This window comes from Aulonocara stuartgranti (assembly GCF_965226115.1).
Source record: "Aulonocara stuartgranti genome assembly, chromosome: 9".
In the NCBI taxonomy this organism is placed as follows: domain Eukaryota; kingdom Metazoa; phylum Chordata; class Actinopteri; order Cichliformes; family Cichlidae; genus Aulonocara; species Aulonocara stuartgranti.
Window position 1 is genome coordinate 14,071,835 of NC_138960.1, and position 18,797 is coordinate 14,090,631.

Below are 18,797 nucleotides of genomic sequence, written 5' to 3' on the forward strand. Positions count from 1 at the left end.
TATCCCTTATAAATGTAGACCTTAAAATAATCTGCAAAGCTCTCTCAAAGAGACTGGAGAAAATAACCCCCCTCTTAATTCATCCTGACCAAACTGGTTTCATAAAAGGTAGGCACTCATCAACAAATACACGTAGATTACTTAATTTGATAGACTACTCATACAGTAAAAACCTAGAAACTACAAGTCAAGTCAAGTCAAGTCAAGTCAACTTTATTTGTCAATTCTGCCACAGGACATACACAGAATAGAAATTGCGTTACTCTCAAACCCTAGTGATTAGAAAAATGCAAATAAAATAATTAAAAAGTAAAAATTTAAATAAATTTAAATAAATACAATACAATTTTACGTATAACAAAAAAAAGCTATGCAATATACAATATACAATATTCAAGTAAGAAGGCATAGTGGTGCAAAATAGGCAAATAGTGCAAATGGGGATTTAGTAGTGTACGGTAAGAGATGGTGTAACAACAAATGCTTATGAGGTCCAATGCTTAAGCAGTCCAATGCTCCACAAAGTGACTGGAGCAGGCCAGTGAGTGCGTCAGAGAGTGAGTGTGTGTGTGTGTGTGACAGAGTTCAGTGAGACCGTGGTGGAGAAGAGGGGAGAGGGGGGCAGAATCGGGAGGGAGTTTAGCTTCCTGACAGCCTGATGGATGAAGCTGTCCTTCAGTCTGCTGGTCCTGGCCTGGAGACTCCGCAGTCTCCTCCCTGACGGCAGCAGCTTGAAGAAGCTTTGCATTGGGTGCGTGGGATCAGCCGCTATGCAAAGGGCTTTTTTAGTGAGACGGGTGCTGTAAATGTCCTGGAGGGAGGGGAGAGAGACACCAATGATCCTCTCTGCAGCTCTCACTATGCGTTGGAGGGTTCTATGGCAGGACGCATTGCAGGCTCCAAACCACACAGTGATGCAGCTCGACAGGATGCTCTCGATGGTGCCTCTGTAGAAAGTGTGCATGATGGGGGCTGGAGCTCCTGCTCTTCTTAGTTTGCGGAGAAAGAAGAGACGCTGCTGTGATTTCTTGGCCAGTGCTGTGGTGTTGTACGTCCAGGAGAGATCCTCTGTGATGTGCACACCCAAGAACTTGGTGCTGCTCACTCTCTCCACAGACGCTCCGTCAATGGTCAGAGGAGCATGTTGGGTGTGCATTCTCCTGAAGTCCACAACAATCTCCTTCGTCTTCTCCACATTCAGAGAGAGATTGTTGTCAGCACACCACGTGGCCAGGCGTCTCACCTCACTTCTGTAGTCGGTCTCATCCCTGTTGCTAATGAGACCCACCACCGTTGTGTCGTCCGCAAACTTGATGAAGAGGTTGGAGCTGTGTGATGGAGTGCAGTCATGGGTCAGCAGAGTGAAGAGGAGGGGGCTCAGCACACATCCCTGCGGGGCCCCCGTGTTTAAAATGATGGTGCTGGATGTATTACTGCCGACCCATACTGCTTGAGGTCTTCCGGTGAGGAAATCCAACAGCCAGTTGCACAGTGAGGTGTTGAGCCCCAGCTGGACCAGTTTTTGAGTGAGCTGTTGGGGGATTATAGTGTTGAATGCTGAACTGAAGTCTATGAACAGCATTCGAACATATGAATCTTTTTTGTCCAGGTGTGTGAGTGCTGAGTGGAGTGCAGTGGAGATGGCATCATCGGTTGAGCAATATTCTCTTTAGACGCAGAAAAAGCATTTGACAGAGTTAACTGGAAATTTCTATTTGCAACTTTACACAAATTTGGTTTTGGATCCTCTTTCATAAACTGGTTAAAAATATTATATAATTCCCCAACAGCTTGTGTTAGAACAAATGACCAGACATCCTCCAGCTTCTGTCTCTTGAGGGGCACCAGGCAGGGATGCCCACTCTCCCCTTCACTATTTGCAATTTTTATTGAACCACTAGCAGCAGCAATTAGACAGAATTCAGTAATTAAGGGCATAAAATGCAAGAACGTGGAACATAAAATCAGCCTTTATGCGGATGATGTGTTACTCTTTCTCCAAAATTCACAAACCAATATCTCTGGGGTGATTGAATTGATAAACTCTTTTGCAAGAATATCAGATTACTCAATTAACTGGTCAAAATCTACAGTCCTACCGATTAATTGCTCCTTCCATAATTCCTCTTCTACACCACTGCAATCGGGAAATATAAAATATTTAGGTATTAATGTTTCTCCCAAGCTTGCAGATCTAACTAAATTAAACCATATCCCACTTTTAAAGAAGGTAGAAGATGATCTGGCTAGATGGAAATGTCTACCCATATCACTCATGGGAAGGGTTGCCGCTATAAAAATGATGGTCTTACCAAAAATAAATTATTTATTCTCAATGATCCCAACTAAACCGCCACAAGATTGGTTCAGATCTCTAGATTCATGTATGTCCAAATTCCTTTGGAAAAATAAACCCCCACGTATAAGCTTAAAAACACTACAAAAGACCAAGGATAAAGGAGGACTAGAACTGCCTAACTTTCAGCACTACTTCTTAGCCAACAGGCTTCAGTTTATCTCAGGATGGCTAAAACACACCCTCTTAGATGAACCTTGGCTAGATGTAGAACAAGCACTCTGCAATAAACTAGAGATCTCAGACCTACCATTTATCAGCTCAAACATCCAACGACATGAATGCTTTAAAAGCATCAACATCAGCTCTTCTCTGACAGCATGGTGGGAGTTTCTAAAATTGACGGCGTCTTCATTAATCCCATGCAAACGTACACCTATCTGGAACAACCCTGACATATTACAAAACAATAATATGATAAACTTTTCAGATTGGAGTGGTAAAGGAATCAAATATTTAGAACATATACTAGAAGGAACAGAATTTATTTCATTTGACGGACTAGTTACACAATATGGGATCAACAAGAAAAGATTTTTAGAATATCAACAAATTAAATCCATAGTAAAAAAGAAATTTAAACCGGGTCAAGTTGAACTACAAACACCACCAAGTGTGGTTCAATTTCTTACTCTTAAAACCCCCAAATTACTATCCAAAATATACAGAATGCTTTCTAAAACAGATGAATCAATATCACTTCCTATTGCAAAATGGGAAGCGGATTTATCAGTTAACTTAGACCTAAACTTCTGGTCTCAGATTTGCTTAAAAACCTTTCATCTAATTAGAAATCCCAGTCTTCAATTAATTCAATACAAAATATTACATAGAGTACACTATACAGGTCATCGGATGTTCAAGATGGGCTTTACGTCTACCAACAACTGCTCACACTGCCAAACCAATTCACCGGACAATTATATCCACGCTCTTTGGTTCTGTCCACCAGTTCAGAAGTTTTGGCGCGAGATATGTGAAGACTTATCGAAGTGTCTGAAATGTAACATTCCAACTTCCCCCTTAGTGTGTTTGTTGGGCAGCTTAGATAATGTCACTTCAGAAAAGAATATCGCCCATATGGTTTTCACTGCCCTATGCATAGCCAAGAAAACAGTCCTCATGAACTGGAAAAATAAAAATAATCTTAATTCTAACCAATATAGAAATTATCTATTAGATTACATTAGTCTTGATACAGCCTCTGCCACCACATCAGATCAATTGCTCTGGGCTCCTTTGATCAGCTCCATCACCTAGTGGGGGTGGGGGGTCATAGTTTGGTCCCGCCTTCACTGTTGTGATTGGTGTGGGGGTAGGGACAGGCTTAGGGCGTCGGGGGGTTCCCCGGAGGCATCTTCCTTGGGGGGCTCAACCCGGGGTAGCGGTCATGTCCGGTTAGGGGCTCTGTTGGCTCTCCGGTGACTGTTTCCTCGCGGCTGCGTGCAGCGGGGCTAGGGGAGGGTCTGTGTTGACGGACGTGGGTTACTGACCTGGTAGCCTGGCTGCCCCTGGGTGGGTCCGGGATGGGCGTGAGGTTCTGGGGGCGCTCCGTCTCTGGGCTGGGGCCCGGGCCGGGCCTCGGGGGCCCGGGTCCTGGTTGGTGTGTTGCCGGGGTTGTGGGCGGGTGGGTGCATGGGGGCCCAGCCCTGGAGCAGGGTGCCGCCGGTGCGTCGAGCCACCTGGGGGGCTCTTCAACTGGTGGGGGAGATTGTCACATCTTGCAGGAGCTTTCCTCTCCTCAGGAGCTGCCTCTGCAGGAGGGGGAGATACAGGAGAGGTGGAGGAAGATCTCAGCCTGGGTGTTTATTGTCTTATGTAGTCTGGAAGATGAGTGGATGGTGGGGTGGGTGCAGTTTTCTCTGTGGTGGGGTTGGGTGGACTGTCCCGGGCTCTGTGGGGCCGGGCGGCGCTGCTGCACTGGGCCCGGTCTGGATGGACCTGGGCCCCCTTTCCCTGGCGGGTCGCGGAGTATGGGGGTGCCTACTGGGGTCAGCGGGGGAGCTGGCCCCAGGGAGGGGTCACTTGCCCCTCCCTTCCTTCCTTCCCTCCCCATCTCCAGCTGCCTCCCTCTTCCCGCTCCACCACAACCACCCACACATGCAGGGCCTTGGAGTAGGGGTATGTCACCAGGGTGCAGAGGAGGCTACCCCCCCCTCTGTCCCCTTCTGGCTGCCTCTGCCTCAATTTCATCCCACAACTTAGACATTCACATTACTCACACTCTCATTACACATACATATAGGATCTTGGGGGTGGGCACGATACACGGAGTCCAAAGTACCATCAGGGTGTACACCCCACCCCTGGCATCGTTGCCCACCTCTCAATTTTAAATACACGTAGACATTGAGGGCTAGCAGGAGGGACCATGCGCTTACCTGCTGCTCTCTGGCAGGTAGCTCCAAGCCCTCCTGGGTTTTAAATGCACCTTAGAACACACATGCATCAACATTACAATGAGCGGGTGGAGGGAGGTTCGGAGTCTTCTCTCACCCCCGTTCTCTGCGACCTGCTGGAGCGGGGGGGCTAGGAGGAGGAGTTGGCCGTCCGACTGCGGTCTGGAGTGTGGAGCCTTCCTGCTGCTGCGGAGTCGGGGCGGTCTGCCTCCCCCCACCGCAGGGAAAAGGGAAACACCACCTGGGTCTGGGTGCAGTTCCCCCCTCCAGGGGCGGGGGCACCTAGACCCGGTTTGTAGAGTACGCTTGGGGAGTGTGATCGTGTGTACAACGTCTCTTTATGTCTGTCTCCACGTTGGTTGAGTGTGGAGTAAGTGCATATGAGAGCATGAGGGTGGGAATGGATGTTTGTATCTGTGTGTGCCTGTATGTCTGTGTCTATATGTCAGGTTGGTTGTCAGGCGCCACCTCTCTGGGGACATCTCAGGCCCTCCAAGGTTTGGAGGCCTATCTCCCCCTACCACCACTTCCCCTGCCAGTGGCGGACCCCCTCAGACATCGGTGTGTTGGTGGTTCTTTGTGTCTGGGGATGGGCGTCCAGGTACACACCGGCTCACTCCTTGGCGGCCGCTTATCGGGGCCTGGAGCCTGGGGCTCGCTCGGGCCCCTTCGGAGGTGGGGTGCCCCCGGCCTCTCGGCCTGGGGCTCGGTCACTCAGGCGCAGCTGGCTGCCGGCGGAGCTCACGGGCGCGTCACTGCAACTCCCCCTGGCTTCTGCTCCGCGGCTGCTGAGTGAGCCCTCATCTGGGACTCTCCTCAGCTCTTTCCGGGACAGTGGCGCAGCTGCCCCTCTGTTGGTCTTCCTTGGTCTCTTGTGTTCTGGGGGCCTCTGGATGTCTGGAGTTTTGATCTCCTCCACACCTGCTTCACGCCCTGGAGGACGGGGCTGTGGCCCCCCCACACCCTCTAGCAGATTATTACATGAAGGAACCTTTTAAAAAAACAAAAAACAAGCGCGTCCATGCTCACAGGTGTACACACGGGTGATCACACCCACAAACTACACCCTTTTTGGCTCCTACCTCAAACCACACTGTGTTCTGTTGATCTTATGTGCTGCACAATAATGTTTAACATTTAGTATTTACTGTCATATTCCCATATATCATTGTGATGTTGTTTATTCTATTACTCTTGTTCTCTTCTGCTTGCTTTCTTTTTTCTTTCTCAGCAGGTGATCCAGGTGATTGATATATGCATTTTTTTTTCTCTGCCCGTTCTGTTGGTTTTTGTCTTTTGCCCTTCTCCCCCGTCCCTCTTCTCAGCTGTTTCTCTTTCCCTCTTTCTTTCTCCCCTTCTTTCCCCCAGTCAAGTCTGTCCCGTATTCAGTAAGTGAAAATAAAATGAACAATAAAAGGTGAAAAAAAAAAAAAAAAAAACCAAATAATGTCACATCACATCATATTTTCCCTCAGTTTCTCAGATTATATTGCTGCATCATTTTCTTTGTGTTCATTTCCATCATATTTACCAAAATCTGCACAGCGTGTAACTTTCGTGACTTTCCCTGAGTCTCCGTGGGTATAGAATTAGACAGACTAAACTTCATTTAAGTATAAGAAATGTTTCCATTCAGTTGCACTGACTAAAGCCAGACCTTATGAAAGTGCATGTCCTGCAGAGTCGGTCAAAATGTGGGACAGGGGGACATAAAATGTTGTGCAGCTGCGCTTAAAAAGGGACATCAGGTCACCCGATACAGATACAGGTTTCATGGCCCAGTGTCCTCATAAATGCACATAATGTACATGATCCAAAGCAACACTTTTCCTCAGTTTCCTCTTACGTGAAAGTTTTCTTTCATTATCAGCTTTTCGTTAATATTATTTGTAAGGATTAATAAAAATAATGGTTTTGCCTCAGCTCTGTTATGAACTGATTTCTACCTGTTATATTTTACATGTTAACAATTTGAAAGAAATGTGACACTGAGTCAGAACAGAAATTTCTCTGCACTGCCGCCCAGAAAAGAATCACCAAACTGCATTAGATTTTACTTTAAACATGATCCATATTTATTTAGAGTCACAAAGAACAACTTTTATTACTGTCATCTACAACAAATACAACAAATTAGGAATGATGTTGATGGCTTAAAGGCTAAAATAATAACTTACATAATAAATAAATAAATACATCTGCAAAAAGAATTACAATTAAATAAGTACAAAATGTTGTCATCAGCTTCTTTGCTCTGATGTTTTGTGGTCTCATTGTTGCTTCATACACTTATCACCGGAGGACATTTCAGTTCTCCCTGTGGAGAAGAAAACAGAGAAATATTTACAGTTAGAAATATTTTATTATTACTGTCTGTTAGGCTGATCTATAGTTTTGTCTTTCTATGTTACTTCACAGTGGGAGTCTGACATTATCATCCATCAGTTTCACACCAGCAGAGGCTAATCAGTGGCTTCCCCCTCCTACATTTTTAGAGGAGGTTTCCTTTCATCCCATATCTCTTTATAAAACACTGACTTCACTGGATGAGCCACAGCAGTTGTGGCCAAATCTAAAAATAGCTAATTTTTCTTAGAGAAAGAAACAGTGTGTTGGAAAGTGTGGGTGTGCAGATTTATTATGAAATGGCTGCAGCTAATGACACCCGATGATTGCTCAGCACAACAGTCACTACGTACTCTTTTACATAAGTGGAGTGCTTTTACTGACCCACAGTCAAGTGGGTAATAAAAGCTTTAAATTGAAAATATGTACTTTAATATAAAAAATCCTCTTATAAATTAACCAATAATGTTGTAAACATTTTGTGACAAGACGTAACAGCAGTAATCAGCTGCCTTGTTAGTTAGTTCCTAATTCCATAGTTGAACTCCACCTCCACCATGCTGGGATACAGTTGGTGACAGTCGCCAACCTCGTGTGCATAGTGACACCAGCTCTCCTGCAGGTCCTGGTTAGAGCGGCCCAAACCAGTAGCTCCCAGTGGATTTCCAGAAAAGAACGTCTGCTGTCACCAGGCACAGTTTGAGATGATGGAGCTGGAGTTCATTCAACCGCGAGATGAGAGATTTGAGGCAGCTGAAAGACGCAGCGACTAAACTAGACGGGAGGGGATTTTCCAGTGATAAATTCACTGTAGTCAACGTATCGTGCTGACTATGATGGAAGATGGACGTTTGGCAACTTAGTTTAGTCGGGCGTTTCCTTTAGTGGAACTCAATCCAGTAATCTTGTTTGCAGAAGAGTCACTTTGAGCGATGTCACCTTTGACTCACCTTCTCTATTTTGTCTTTGAGCCACTCAGAATTTGGATCAATGCACCATATCTTATTTTTATGCCGCTTGTTGATGATGCTAAAAGCAGAAACACAAACAATTGAAACAAGTTGTTACATCAGTGTCTCAGTGCAACATGTATAATGTACTCGTTATTAACATGGAAAATTTCTGAGTTGTGTTTAAATCTAGGCTTGCTCACAGGAAGGCGTGTTGCCTGCAGCGATAGCGTGGTTTTTGTTCAAAGCAACTTTGGATTGTCTTTACTTCCTGGGTGATGACCTTGTGGCAGCACGGCAAATCCAAACTCTGAGCTGAGGAATGGGCTGCATGAAAAGAGAACAACAATGAGCTTAATCAGCATGACATGACACGAGTGTTATTGTAAGTATGAAATGAACTCAACAAATATTAGGAATACTGCTATTATTCATGATTATTAAATGTTCCTGAAAGACATTGATCATTTTCAAAACAATATTAAACATCTCTCTGGTTGCATTAAAGTTTGAGATACAATAAAGATAGTGTTTCCTTCTATATAGCGAAAACACTGCAAACACCATTAAAAGAAGAGCTGTACCTTTCTGCACAGAGACGAGCATCACGACAGGCAGACAGAGCAGGAAAATCCAGCGGCTGATGGAGAGAGTCGGACACATCTTCACGAGCTGAAAGGCGCCAAATCTGACTCTGGATCAGTGCTCTAAGCAAGTTTGTTAGGCTGACGCTTGTGTGGTCTTATATACTGTAGTTTGTCACAAAAAGAGGAAATGTGGAAATTGAGCAGGCTATTCTGAGGAAATGATGTACAGCAACAAACACTCCCACTGTGTGTTCTTCATGTCTTTATATGTTCACGTTTGTTGTTTTCTTCTCCTTTCTTCAAACTGGCCACATGCTGCCATCATCACCTCTTACTCGTCATCACGCTCATAGCTAGATTGATAAATTGTGGCTGATGTGCAATCCATGCATGTACTCATGCCGGACCTTGAACTTTGACCTATTTCTTCACCAAATAGGAGTTATCATCGAAGGGTTTTTCAGATCCACATTTTTAGCTTTGAACAGCAGAATCCAAAGCTTGACTGTGTGGTTGTAGCAAAGCCTCCAATGAAAGGGATTTTCTTATTGTCTATCCTTTTTTAGGTTTTTTCCTTTCAGTACACCACCCTACAGTTAAAGTTACATGTTCAGTGGACATTTTTGTAACTTTTTGACTACAGACAGAGCTCATTTAAAAGTATACATTTACAGAGTAAATCAGGCCGCCAGTTTTCTGTCCGTAAGACAACACCAACTGCACAGAGCTGCCATGAAAACTGCTGTTTAAAATTAATTTTAAAAATCTATAAAGCATGTAAGAGCACAGAGTGTCATGCCTTCTATCCAATTAAAGCCTTAAAAATTTAAAATCATTTACCAGAGTGCACACTACACCAGAAAAAGAGCTAGATCGGGAGAGAGGAAAGTGAAGTGTAGTTGGGATCCAATTGATCCAAATGAGAGAGCAGAGTTCTATGTCCCTACCCTAACCTATGGCCACAAGTTGGGGCCATAGTATTGAGTATTGACTGAAGGAGTAAGATCAATGATTCATGGATTCAAGCAGCTGAAAAGGGTTTCTGGACTCAGACTCAGAGATCATTCAGGAGGAACTCACTCCATCTGCTCCACATCGAAATAAAATTAATCTTCTCTCTTGTCTAAAAATTGCTGAGGTCACAACATGACAACTGACAGAGGAACACAGGGCACAGGGAGAGGATGAGAGAAGAAGAGGCAGCTGTGCAGCAAAGACACAGAATAACTCCAGCTTTGTGTCTTTTTTTCTATTCTAGCTGAAGTACGGGACAAGACATTCACCTGGGACAAAATCAAGATTTGAAAAAATAAAGATTAACTCACATCATCTGTTTGATCGGAACCACTAATGTGTACAACTATGTGTACAACTAGCAGAGGTTGGTCTGAGAGCAGTCTTCCTGACTTCATGTGAGAGGTCAGTGTGTCACAGCTTCTAAAAATCAGTTTCAGCCTTAAAGTGTATAACATCACAAATCAGACTCTGCAAGAGAAGAGAGAGCAAGCAAGAAGGAAGTGCTGAGTTAGACTGTGTGTGCTACTCTGTTTGTGGGTAACAGAGCAGAGTCTGACAGCAAAGCTATTAATTTACTGGCTGATTTATGTTCCTACCCTCACGTTTGGCCACATGTTGTGGGTAGTGATTGAGTGTGAGATCTGTTATTCGGGGGTTTCCAAGAGATTTAGAACTGACAAACTAAAATGGTTAAATGTCAATAAGTCTTATTGTAACTAATGAAACTGAGATAATGCAAAGTGAACCTAAAGGATTGTCCCTCAGGAGACAGATTCAGTGTTTCCTGATGCAAGGACTCACAGACAGATGGTTCATTTATTCAACTGCATACTTTTCCCAGTTCTCCAAGATAAGCTCATCCAAAGCTCCTTTATAAAGTCCAAATCCTCTTGGAATGTGTTGCAAATGTAAAACTCCCGAAAACTAAAACTCTCTAAAACTCAAATCTATTACGAAGAAACATGCTAGGGCAAACTATAGGTAAATGCAGGAAACACAAGTTAAAAAGCCAGAACAATACTACAGCAGTGCATGCTGCAATGCTGCAGGTGAGGATGATGAGGGTATGCCAGCTTAAATGTGAATGGACAGCACTTTTGAGAAGGCTAGCTGAGTTAATCACACACAGACACTTTATAGAGAGGGATGGTAGAGATCAGCACCTGGAGGACAAGGAGGACTAGAAAGAGTAGATCATAGTTTAAAGCAGAAGAAACGAGCTTTGTCTAATAGGTGTCTGGACTCATCCTCAGATCATTCAGGAGGTGTTCACAGCAAAACTGATAGTGCCCACATCTAACAGAAAGAACTGAGGTTGTTTGAGCAGCTGACTAAGACACCTCCTTGGTAAGGTGTTTCTGGCAACTTTGGAGATTATGGGATGCATTCGCATGAATAGGAAAACTCAGAATGTAGCAAATCATAAACACAGAACACTACAGCAACATGAAATCACAGACCAAGAAAGGGTATTAGCAACAGTGCTCCATGTTGAAAGATGTCACAGTTCCTAACATACCTTTAATAGACTGAGAAAGTGGGAAAGTGAGGCCCTCTTGAAGTATAACTGGTTTCATTCAGTGGGTATGATTCAGAAAAGGTTACTTTTAACTGGCATCACGTTAAGACAAGTTTCCAAAGTGAGGATGTCCCAGTCTGTTACATCTCCTCTGCTGGCAACTGTAGTGGGAGGGGCAAAGGTGCAAGGAGAGGAGCATAAGTTACCATGGTGATGTACGCTGATAAACAGTGAAGCACTTTGGTTGCACAGAGAACGCAGGGTTAACTAAATAAGCCTGAATCATCCTGCTTTGTACAGGCCTCTGATGTCTGTGTTTGGGTACCTCCAGGGGCGATTCTAGGATCAGAGCTTTGGGGGGGCTGAGCACCCAGAGAGCTGCCCGGCCAGCTGAGATACACTTTACTCGTCACAATGAGACTTCTTCCCTGTCTCTTTCGGTCCCTGCATCCTCCCTGTCCTCATCGTCTGTTGTCTTAGTCTCCTTTATCAGTCATCGTAATTTTACCATCTCTGTGCAAGTCTGCAAATTTCTTTATTAAGCCATAAGATTCTTAAAATCATCAAGATTTTTTGAAAAGTCTGTAACAAAACCATCAAATCAGATAAAGGTTATTTAAATGCTGCTAAAGAAGAATGGATTGGAATAAAAAAAAAAATTTCCTAACCTTAATTACTGAGGGGGGGGGGAATAATAAGTGATGCTCATAGTGAGTAAAAAAGTAAACTGAGTGCATTTTTTGGACAGAGATTCACTTTTAATGCGTATGTATAATATAATACAGATACATAAAAAAAACACTCCCAAAACAGAATAAATTATTACAAATAAATTATTACAAAATATTTAAAAAAAAAGAGAGAATATAAAAATGGAGGCAAATTTGCCTGTGGTAGAATGTATACAATGGAAGAAAAAATCTTTATTGCAGATACTAATTTTGTGTTGTAAGATTTATGAGTTTCATGCTTTCATAGTGGTCCTTAGGAGAGCTTGACATTTTCTCAGGTGGTCCACACTGTAAAAAGTTTGAGAAACACTGATAAGTGTATGTGTGCTTTTGGAAAACATTTAAAGCTGCAGTACAGAATCTTTGAAACAAGCTTAAAACATTTGTAGAATATAAACAGAGCATCTGCTTCTCTTTGCAGCTTCTCACTCCACCAGGGCTGTTTGGCTCTTTCTGATAATGTGCAAATGTGATGTACGTACTGCAGCAGTCATACAGACAACTGGACGGTCCAAAAGCTGGCCTACCTATTACTGGCTGAGGTTTTAGTAGAGTTGTGGCTGAAACACATAAAAATATATAATTAATTTTAGTCTGCCCGATCAATGATAATGTTATGTTGGAATGTTGTTAAAGAGGGTCAAAAATGTTTCAACCCAGTTTGTTTTGCAGATTCTGTACAGCAGCTTTAATATAGGGAGAACACAACTTCCAGATTGTGTGAGTAAAATCAGGTTTTTTCTCTTTGTCAGTTTAACAGTTTCTGTTGTGCCTGTCACTGTTCCCTGTCTGTTTCCTTATCTGGTTCTTGCTGACCTTGTACTTTCTCCTCACGTTCCCCTCTTTCCTCTCTCCCTCTTTGGACTGACAATCATACACAAATAGATTGTATTCAATTAGATGAAAAATTAAATTAATATATAAAAAATTTAATTAAAATTAAATTAATATATAAAAAATACTCCCCTCCTTGAATCGCTACCTTATCGTGGTGGAGGGGTTTGTGTGTCCCAGGGATCCCAGGGGCTATGTTGTCTGGGGGCTTTTGCCCCCTGGTAGGGTCTCCCATGGCAAATTGGCCCTGGGTGAGGGACCAGACAAAGAGCGATTCATAAGACCCTTATGAAAAGGACACCGAGGGAACAGTTTACCCTGCTCGGGATAGGGTTACCGGGGCCCTGCCCTGGAGCCAGGCCCGGGGAGGGTGCCCAAGGGCGAGCGTCTGGTGGCCGGGCCTTAGTCCATGGGGCCCGGCCGGGCACAGCCCGAAGAGGAGACATGGGCCCATCCTCCCGCAGGCCCACCACCCGCAGGAGGCGCCATAGGGGTCGGGTGCATTGTGTGTCGGGTGGCGGCCAGGAGCGGAGGCCCTGGCGGACTGACCCCCGGCTGCCAAGACTGGCAATAGGGACATGGAATGTCACCTCTCTGGTGGGGAAGGAGCCTGAGTTAGTGCGTGAGGTTGAGAGGTACCGGCTAGATATAGTCGGGCTCACCTCTACACATGGCTTGGGCTCTGGAACCAGTCTCCTGGAGAGGGGCTGGACTCTGTCTCAGTCTGGAGTTGCCCCTGGTGAGAGGCGGCGGGCTGGGGTGGGTATCTTAATATCCCCTCGGCTTGCTGCCGGTACGTTGGGGTTTTTCCCGGTGGACGAGAGGGTTTGTTCCCTGCGCCTTAGGGTCGGGGAACGGGTCCTGACTGTCATCTGCGCTTATGCGCCGAGTGGCAGCTCAGAGTACCCAGCCTTCTTAGAGTCCCTTGGGGGGGTGCTGGAGGGTGCTCCACCTGGAGACTCTGTTGTCCTGCTGGGAGACTTCAATGCTCACGTGGGTAACGACAGCGAGACCTGGAGGGGCGTGATTGGGAGGAACGGCCTCCCTGATCTGAACCCGAGCGGTGCTCTGTTATTGGACTTCTGTGCTAACCACAGTTTGGCCATAACGAACACCTTGTTCGAACATAAGAGTGTCCATAAGTGCACGTGGCACCAGGACGCTCTAGGCCGTAGGTCGATGATCGATTTTGTAATCGTATCAGCAGACCTGCGACCATATGTCCTGGACACTCGGGTAAAGAGAGGGGCTGAGCTGTCAACTGATCACCACCTGGTGGTGAGTTGGATCAGGTGGCGGGGGAGGACGCTGGACAGACCTGGTGCACCTAAACGCGTAGTGAGGGTGTGCTGGGAACATCTAGCAGAGGCCCCAGTCCGCGAGATCTTCAACGCACACCTCCGGCAGAGCTTCAACAGCATTCCGAGGGAGACTGGGGACATTGAGTCCGAATGGACCATGTTCAGCGTCTCCATTGCCGAAGCTGCTGCATTGAGCTGCGGCCGCAAGGTGGTGGGTGCCTGCCGTGGTGGTAATCCCCGAACCAAATGGTGGACACCAGAGGTGAAGGGAGCCATCAGGCTGAAGAAGGAGTCCTATCGGGCTTGGTTAGCCTGTGGGACTCCGGAGGCAGCCGACAGGTATCGACAGGCCAAGCGGAATGCGGCTCGGGCAGTGGCTGAAGCAAAAACTCGGGTGTGGGAGGAATACTTCGAGGACCTCCTTAATCCCACTGACACGTCTTCCGAGGAGGAAGCAGAGTCTGGGGATGAGGGGAATGACCCGCCAATTTCCGGGGGCGAGGTCACTGAGGCAGTTAAACAACTCCTTGGTGGCAGAGCCCCTGGTGTTGATGAGGTCCGCCCCGAGTTCCTGAAGGCTCTGGACGTTGTAGGGCTGTCCTGGTTGACACGCCTCTGCAATGTTGCGTGGAGATCAGGGGCAGTACCTGTGGACTGGCAGACCGGGGTGGTGGTCCCCATCTTTAAGAAAGGGGACCGGAGGGTGTGTTCCAACTACAGGGGGATCACACTCCTCAGCCTCCCTGGGAAAGTCTATGCCAGGGTGCTGGAAAGGAGAGTTCGTCCGTTAGTCGAACCTCGGATACAGGAGGAACAATGCGGTTTTCGTCCTGGTCGCGGAACACTGGATCAGCTCTTTATCCTCTCCAGGATACTTGAGGGTGCATGGGAGTTTGCCCAACCAGTCTACATGTGTTTTGTGGACTTGGAGAAGGCATTCGACCGTGTCCCTCGGGGTGTCCTGTGGGAGGTGTTGCGGGAGTATGGGGTGTCTGGCCCATTGCTACGGGCCATTCAATCCCTATACAACCGTTGCAAGAGCTTGGTTCGCATTGCTCGCAATAAGTCGGACTCGTTCCCGGTGGGTGATGGGCTTCGCCAGGGCTGCCCTTTGTCTCCGGTTCTGTTCATAATTTTTATGGACAGGATTTCTAGGCGCAGCCAAGTGGCGGAGGGCTTTCGCTTTGGTGGCCTCAGAATCTCATCTCTGATTTTTGCAGATGATGTGGTTCTGTTGGCTTCATCGGGTGAAGGCCTCCAGCTCGCATTGGAACGGTTCGCAGCCGAGTGTGAAGCAGCGGGAATGAGGATCAGCACCTCCAAATCTGAGGCCATGGTTCTCAGCCGGAAAAGGGTGGAGTGCCCACTCCGGGTCGGGGATGAGTTCCTGCCCCAAGTGGAGGAGTTCAAGTATCTCGGGGTCTTGTTCGCGAGTGATGGGAGAAGGGAGCCGGAGATCGACAGACGGATTGGGGCTGCAGCTGCAGTAATGTGGACGTTGCACCGGTCCGTCGTGGTGAAGAGGGAGCTGAGTGTAAAAGCGAAGCTCTCAATTTACCGGTCGATCTACGTCCCTACCCTCACCTATGGCCACGAGCTGTGGGTAGTGACCGAAAGAACGAGATCGCGGATACAAGCGGCAGAAATGAGCTTCCTCCGAAGGGTGGCTGGCCTCTCCCTTAGAGATAGGGTGAGAAGTTCGGCCATCCGGGAGGGGCTCAGAGTAGAGCAGCTGCTGCTCCACATCGAAAGGAGCCAGCTGAGGTGGTTCGGGCATCTGACAAGGATGCCCCCTGGGCGCCTCCTGGGTGAGGTGTTCCAGGCATGTCCCACCGGGAGGAGGCCCCGGGGCAGACCCAGGACACGCTGGAGAGATTATATCTCTCGGCTGGCCTGGGAACGCCTTGGTATTCCCCCGGACAAGCTGGAGGAGGTGGCTGGGGAGAGGGAGGTCTGGGCCTCTTTGCTTAGGCTGCTGCCCCCGCGACCCGACCCCGGACAAAGCGGATGACGATGGATGGATGGATGGATGGATATAAAAAATACTATTATGATCACTAACAAAAAGTCCTCTCTCAGTGTACTTTCAACCAAAAGGCAAATAACCAAACCACACGAACATCTAATAAAAGATAAACATTGAAACACTGATCCAACATTATTCTTGTTTGACGGATCATTTGATTTTACACTTTTACCTGAATGTGGCTCCTTTTTTTGAAAAAACTTCCTTATATCCATTATGAACCTGGCTGTCTCTCTGTACACAAACACACACACGCACACACACAACAGGAGTTATAAGGTTAATGGGCATCCAGTAAGTTAGCTAGTTAGTATCCATTTCAAACAGGACAGTGGTAACAACAGAAGGCTGCGGACAATTATAAGTTTTAGATTTTAAATAGGCTGTATAAATTTCAATGGGAGCAACAGGACGGTCATATGTTGCTGATTTTACTACAGAGCAGGACGGATTGTAGGGCAGCAAACATGGGGTGTAATGTTTTTCAGCTAAAAAGAAACATGGACTGACTCCTACCTAACTATATAAAGAGTAACTGAAGGTTAAATGCAGCCAACATGTTTTAAGCCAGGCACTTACACCTCCGCTCTGCTGCGTCTCAGCCACCATCGCTCTGGCAGAAAGGCGCTAGAGCCAGAGTAGGGGAGAGGTGAGCTGGAACAAACCACTTTGCGGGGGGGAGGGTTATCTATAATTTTGTTGTTAAAATGTTCCATCTCAACCAAGTACTGTATGCTTTTTATATTTTTAGTAGTGTGTCACACAAACAGCAAATATTGTCAAAAAAGTAAGAAATCTTTGGGGGTGCTTTGATTCATTTTGCGGTTGCTGAAGCACCCCCAAAATGGTCTAAAATTGCCCCTGGGTACCTCCCCACATTAACTATGACAGTTAGTGTTGTGTTGTCACTTTAAATCCTGACAGCAAATAATAAATAATCTCACACAGACTAATGAAACAAATCAGAATTTTAAATACTTTTATTAGAATTTGACATCAATCTCATCTTGAAGACAGAATAAGGTCATTTGAAACATTCATATTTACAAACAACTTAACTAAACAGTTCCATAAAATCTGATTTTTAAGCTCTACAAATAATTTACAGAAATAATAAAACGTTTCTCAGCAGATGTTTCTGTAAAGGTTTGAACTGGAAAATGCTTCTGTGGCTGCTTTGCTTCAACTTTCTTTGTTCCCACATCAGCTTCTTTTAGAAATCACTGGAGGACACTGCAGAGTTTTCTGTGGTGTGGAAAGAGAGAAGGTGACATGAAAAGAAGACACGAAGGAGCAACATTAGAAAAGTCCAGAGTCTTTGTATAACCTTTTAATTCATTTATAATCTGAATACTTCAGTTGGAAAGTTAATGTTGTTTTTTCTAGACTTTGTGCCCACAGTTTGATTTATATTTTGTTTCTGACCTCGTTTATTTTCTTTTTCAGCCACTTCGTGTCTGGTTTGAGAAAAAATGTCTTTCCTCCTCTTGTTTTAACCCTGGAATAAGAAAAGAAAGGAATAAGTATAGAGAGAGGAAGAGAGAAAGGCAAATCAAAGGCTCACTCCTCGTATGTAGATGCAAAAATGCTAATATTTGGATACAGCCCTACATTTTATTTACATTCAAAGGAAGTTCTGCTTACAGGTAGCCAGGTGTGCAGCCCTGTTGGTCTTGTTTAAAGCAGCTGATGATGTTTTTTGTCCAGTTAGGTGCGACATGGCTGTTTTTCCTAGTTTTAGAGTGCTCAGCAGCATGATAGCAGGAACTCTCCACGTGGCCAGCCCCTGCAACACACCATCACACATTATACTCATTATTATTCAGAGCTTTTCAGACTTTACACAGGATAAAATGAACTGTGTTCTCAGATGATTTATAAAGCTACATAAATGTTGTACTAATTATTATGTATAATATAAAACAAGTGGTTTTAATTAATCATGAATATTTTCAAGTTGTGCTTTAAATTTCTCCAAGTAGCTAAAACAAATTCCCGAATGTAGTCAGCTGCAATGTGTCAACAAACACCGGCTCTGTTACAATCTACAGTAGTTTCATTTCCTAATGACAGTTGTTGAGTTGCATTAAGGTCAGATAACCACTTTGATGAACAGACTTTTAGCTGATGATACTGAACTGTCACAACAGAGCAAACTCCAGAAATACACAAAAACTCTACCTTCTGATACGATGATGAGCATCACCACACTCAGGGAGAGCAGAAGAATCGGGCGGCCGGTGGAGAGACTCGAGCACATGTTCAGACGCTGAAAGCACCAAATATGAGTCTGGATCTGAGGTTTGTTTGTTACCAGTTGATGAACTGGTCAGAGTGTGAGAGTGAGTCATCTTATATACTGAAGCTTGTCACTGAATTAGGGGCTGTTTGGTGATGTATTGACACACAATGGAAACATGACAACCACACACTGCTGTGGTTGGTAGCTTTCTTCCTCCAGTGCTGAGGGTTGTTGTTTAGTTTGTTCCAAGCTAACATTTTCTGTAATGGGTTGAAGCCTGATAATATGCACCATAAACCCAAATATGAATAGTCATCCAACAAGCACTGACATTTTATAGCAGTAGCAGCAATATTAGCAGTTGTAGCCGAATTAAGCTGCTGTGAAGCAAGCTCTGGTCTGCATGATTCATCATTATTGCAATAATAAGCAGCACTAAAAGTAAGAATTAAAAGATTGATTTATTTACTGAAATTAGTGTAGAGGAAA

The 18,797-nt window shown here is 45.3% G+C and overlaps 2 protein-coding genes across 2 annotated transcripts; both read right to left on the reverse strand.

Annotated features, from left to right (window-relative positions):
• Positions 1-6,885: 6,885 nt before the first annotated feature.
• On the reverse strand, positions 6,886-8,970 carry ccl34b.8 (chemokine (C-C motif) ligand 34b, duplicate 8). Its single transcript, XM_082547576.1, has 4 exons — positions 8,636-8,970; positions 8,255-8,378; positions 8,052-8,130; positions 6,886-7,072 (listed from the first exon to the last, which is right to left on the reverse strand). The coding sequence occupies exons 1-4, from the start codon at positions 8,712-8,714 to the stop codon at positions 7,037-7,039; spliced, it is 318 nt and encodes a 105-aa protein (XP_082403702.1). The 5' UTR covers positions 8,715-8,970; the 3' UTR covers positions 6,886-7,036.
• An 8,105-nt stretch (positions 8,971-17,075) lies between these two features.
• Positions 17,076-18,412, reverse strand: LOC309714317 (uncharacterized protein). The gene is made up of 4 exons (XM_082546648.1): positions 18,248-18,412; positions 17,711-17,852; positions 17,492-17,564; positions 17,076-17,311 (listed from the first exon to the last, which is right to left on the reverse strand). The coding sequence occupies exons 1-4, from the start codon at positions 18,324-18,326 to the stop codon at positions 17,270-17,272; spliced, it is 336 nt and encodes a 111-aa protein (XP_082402774.1). The 5' UTR covers positions 18,327-18,412; the 3' UTR covers positions 17,076-17,269.
• Between the last annotated feature and the right edge of the window lie 385 nt (positions 18,413-18,797).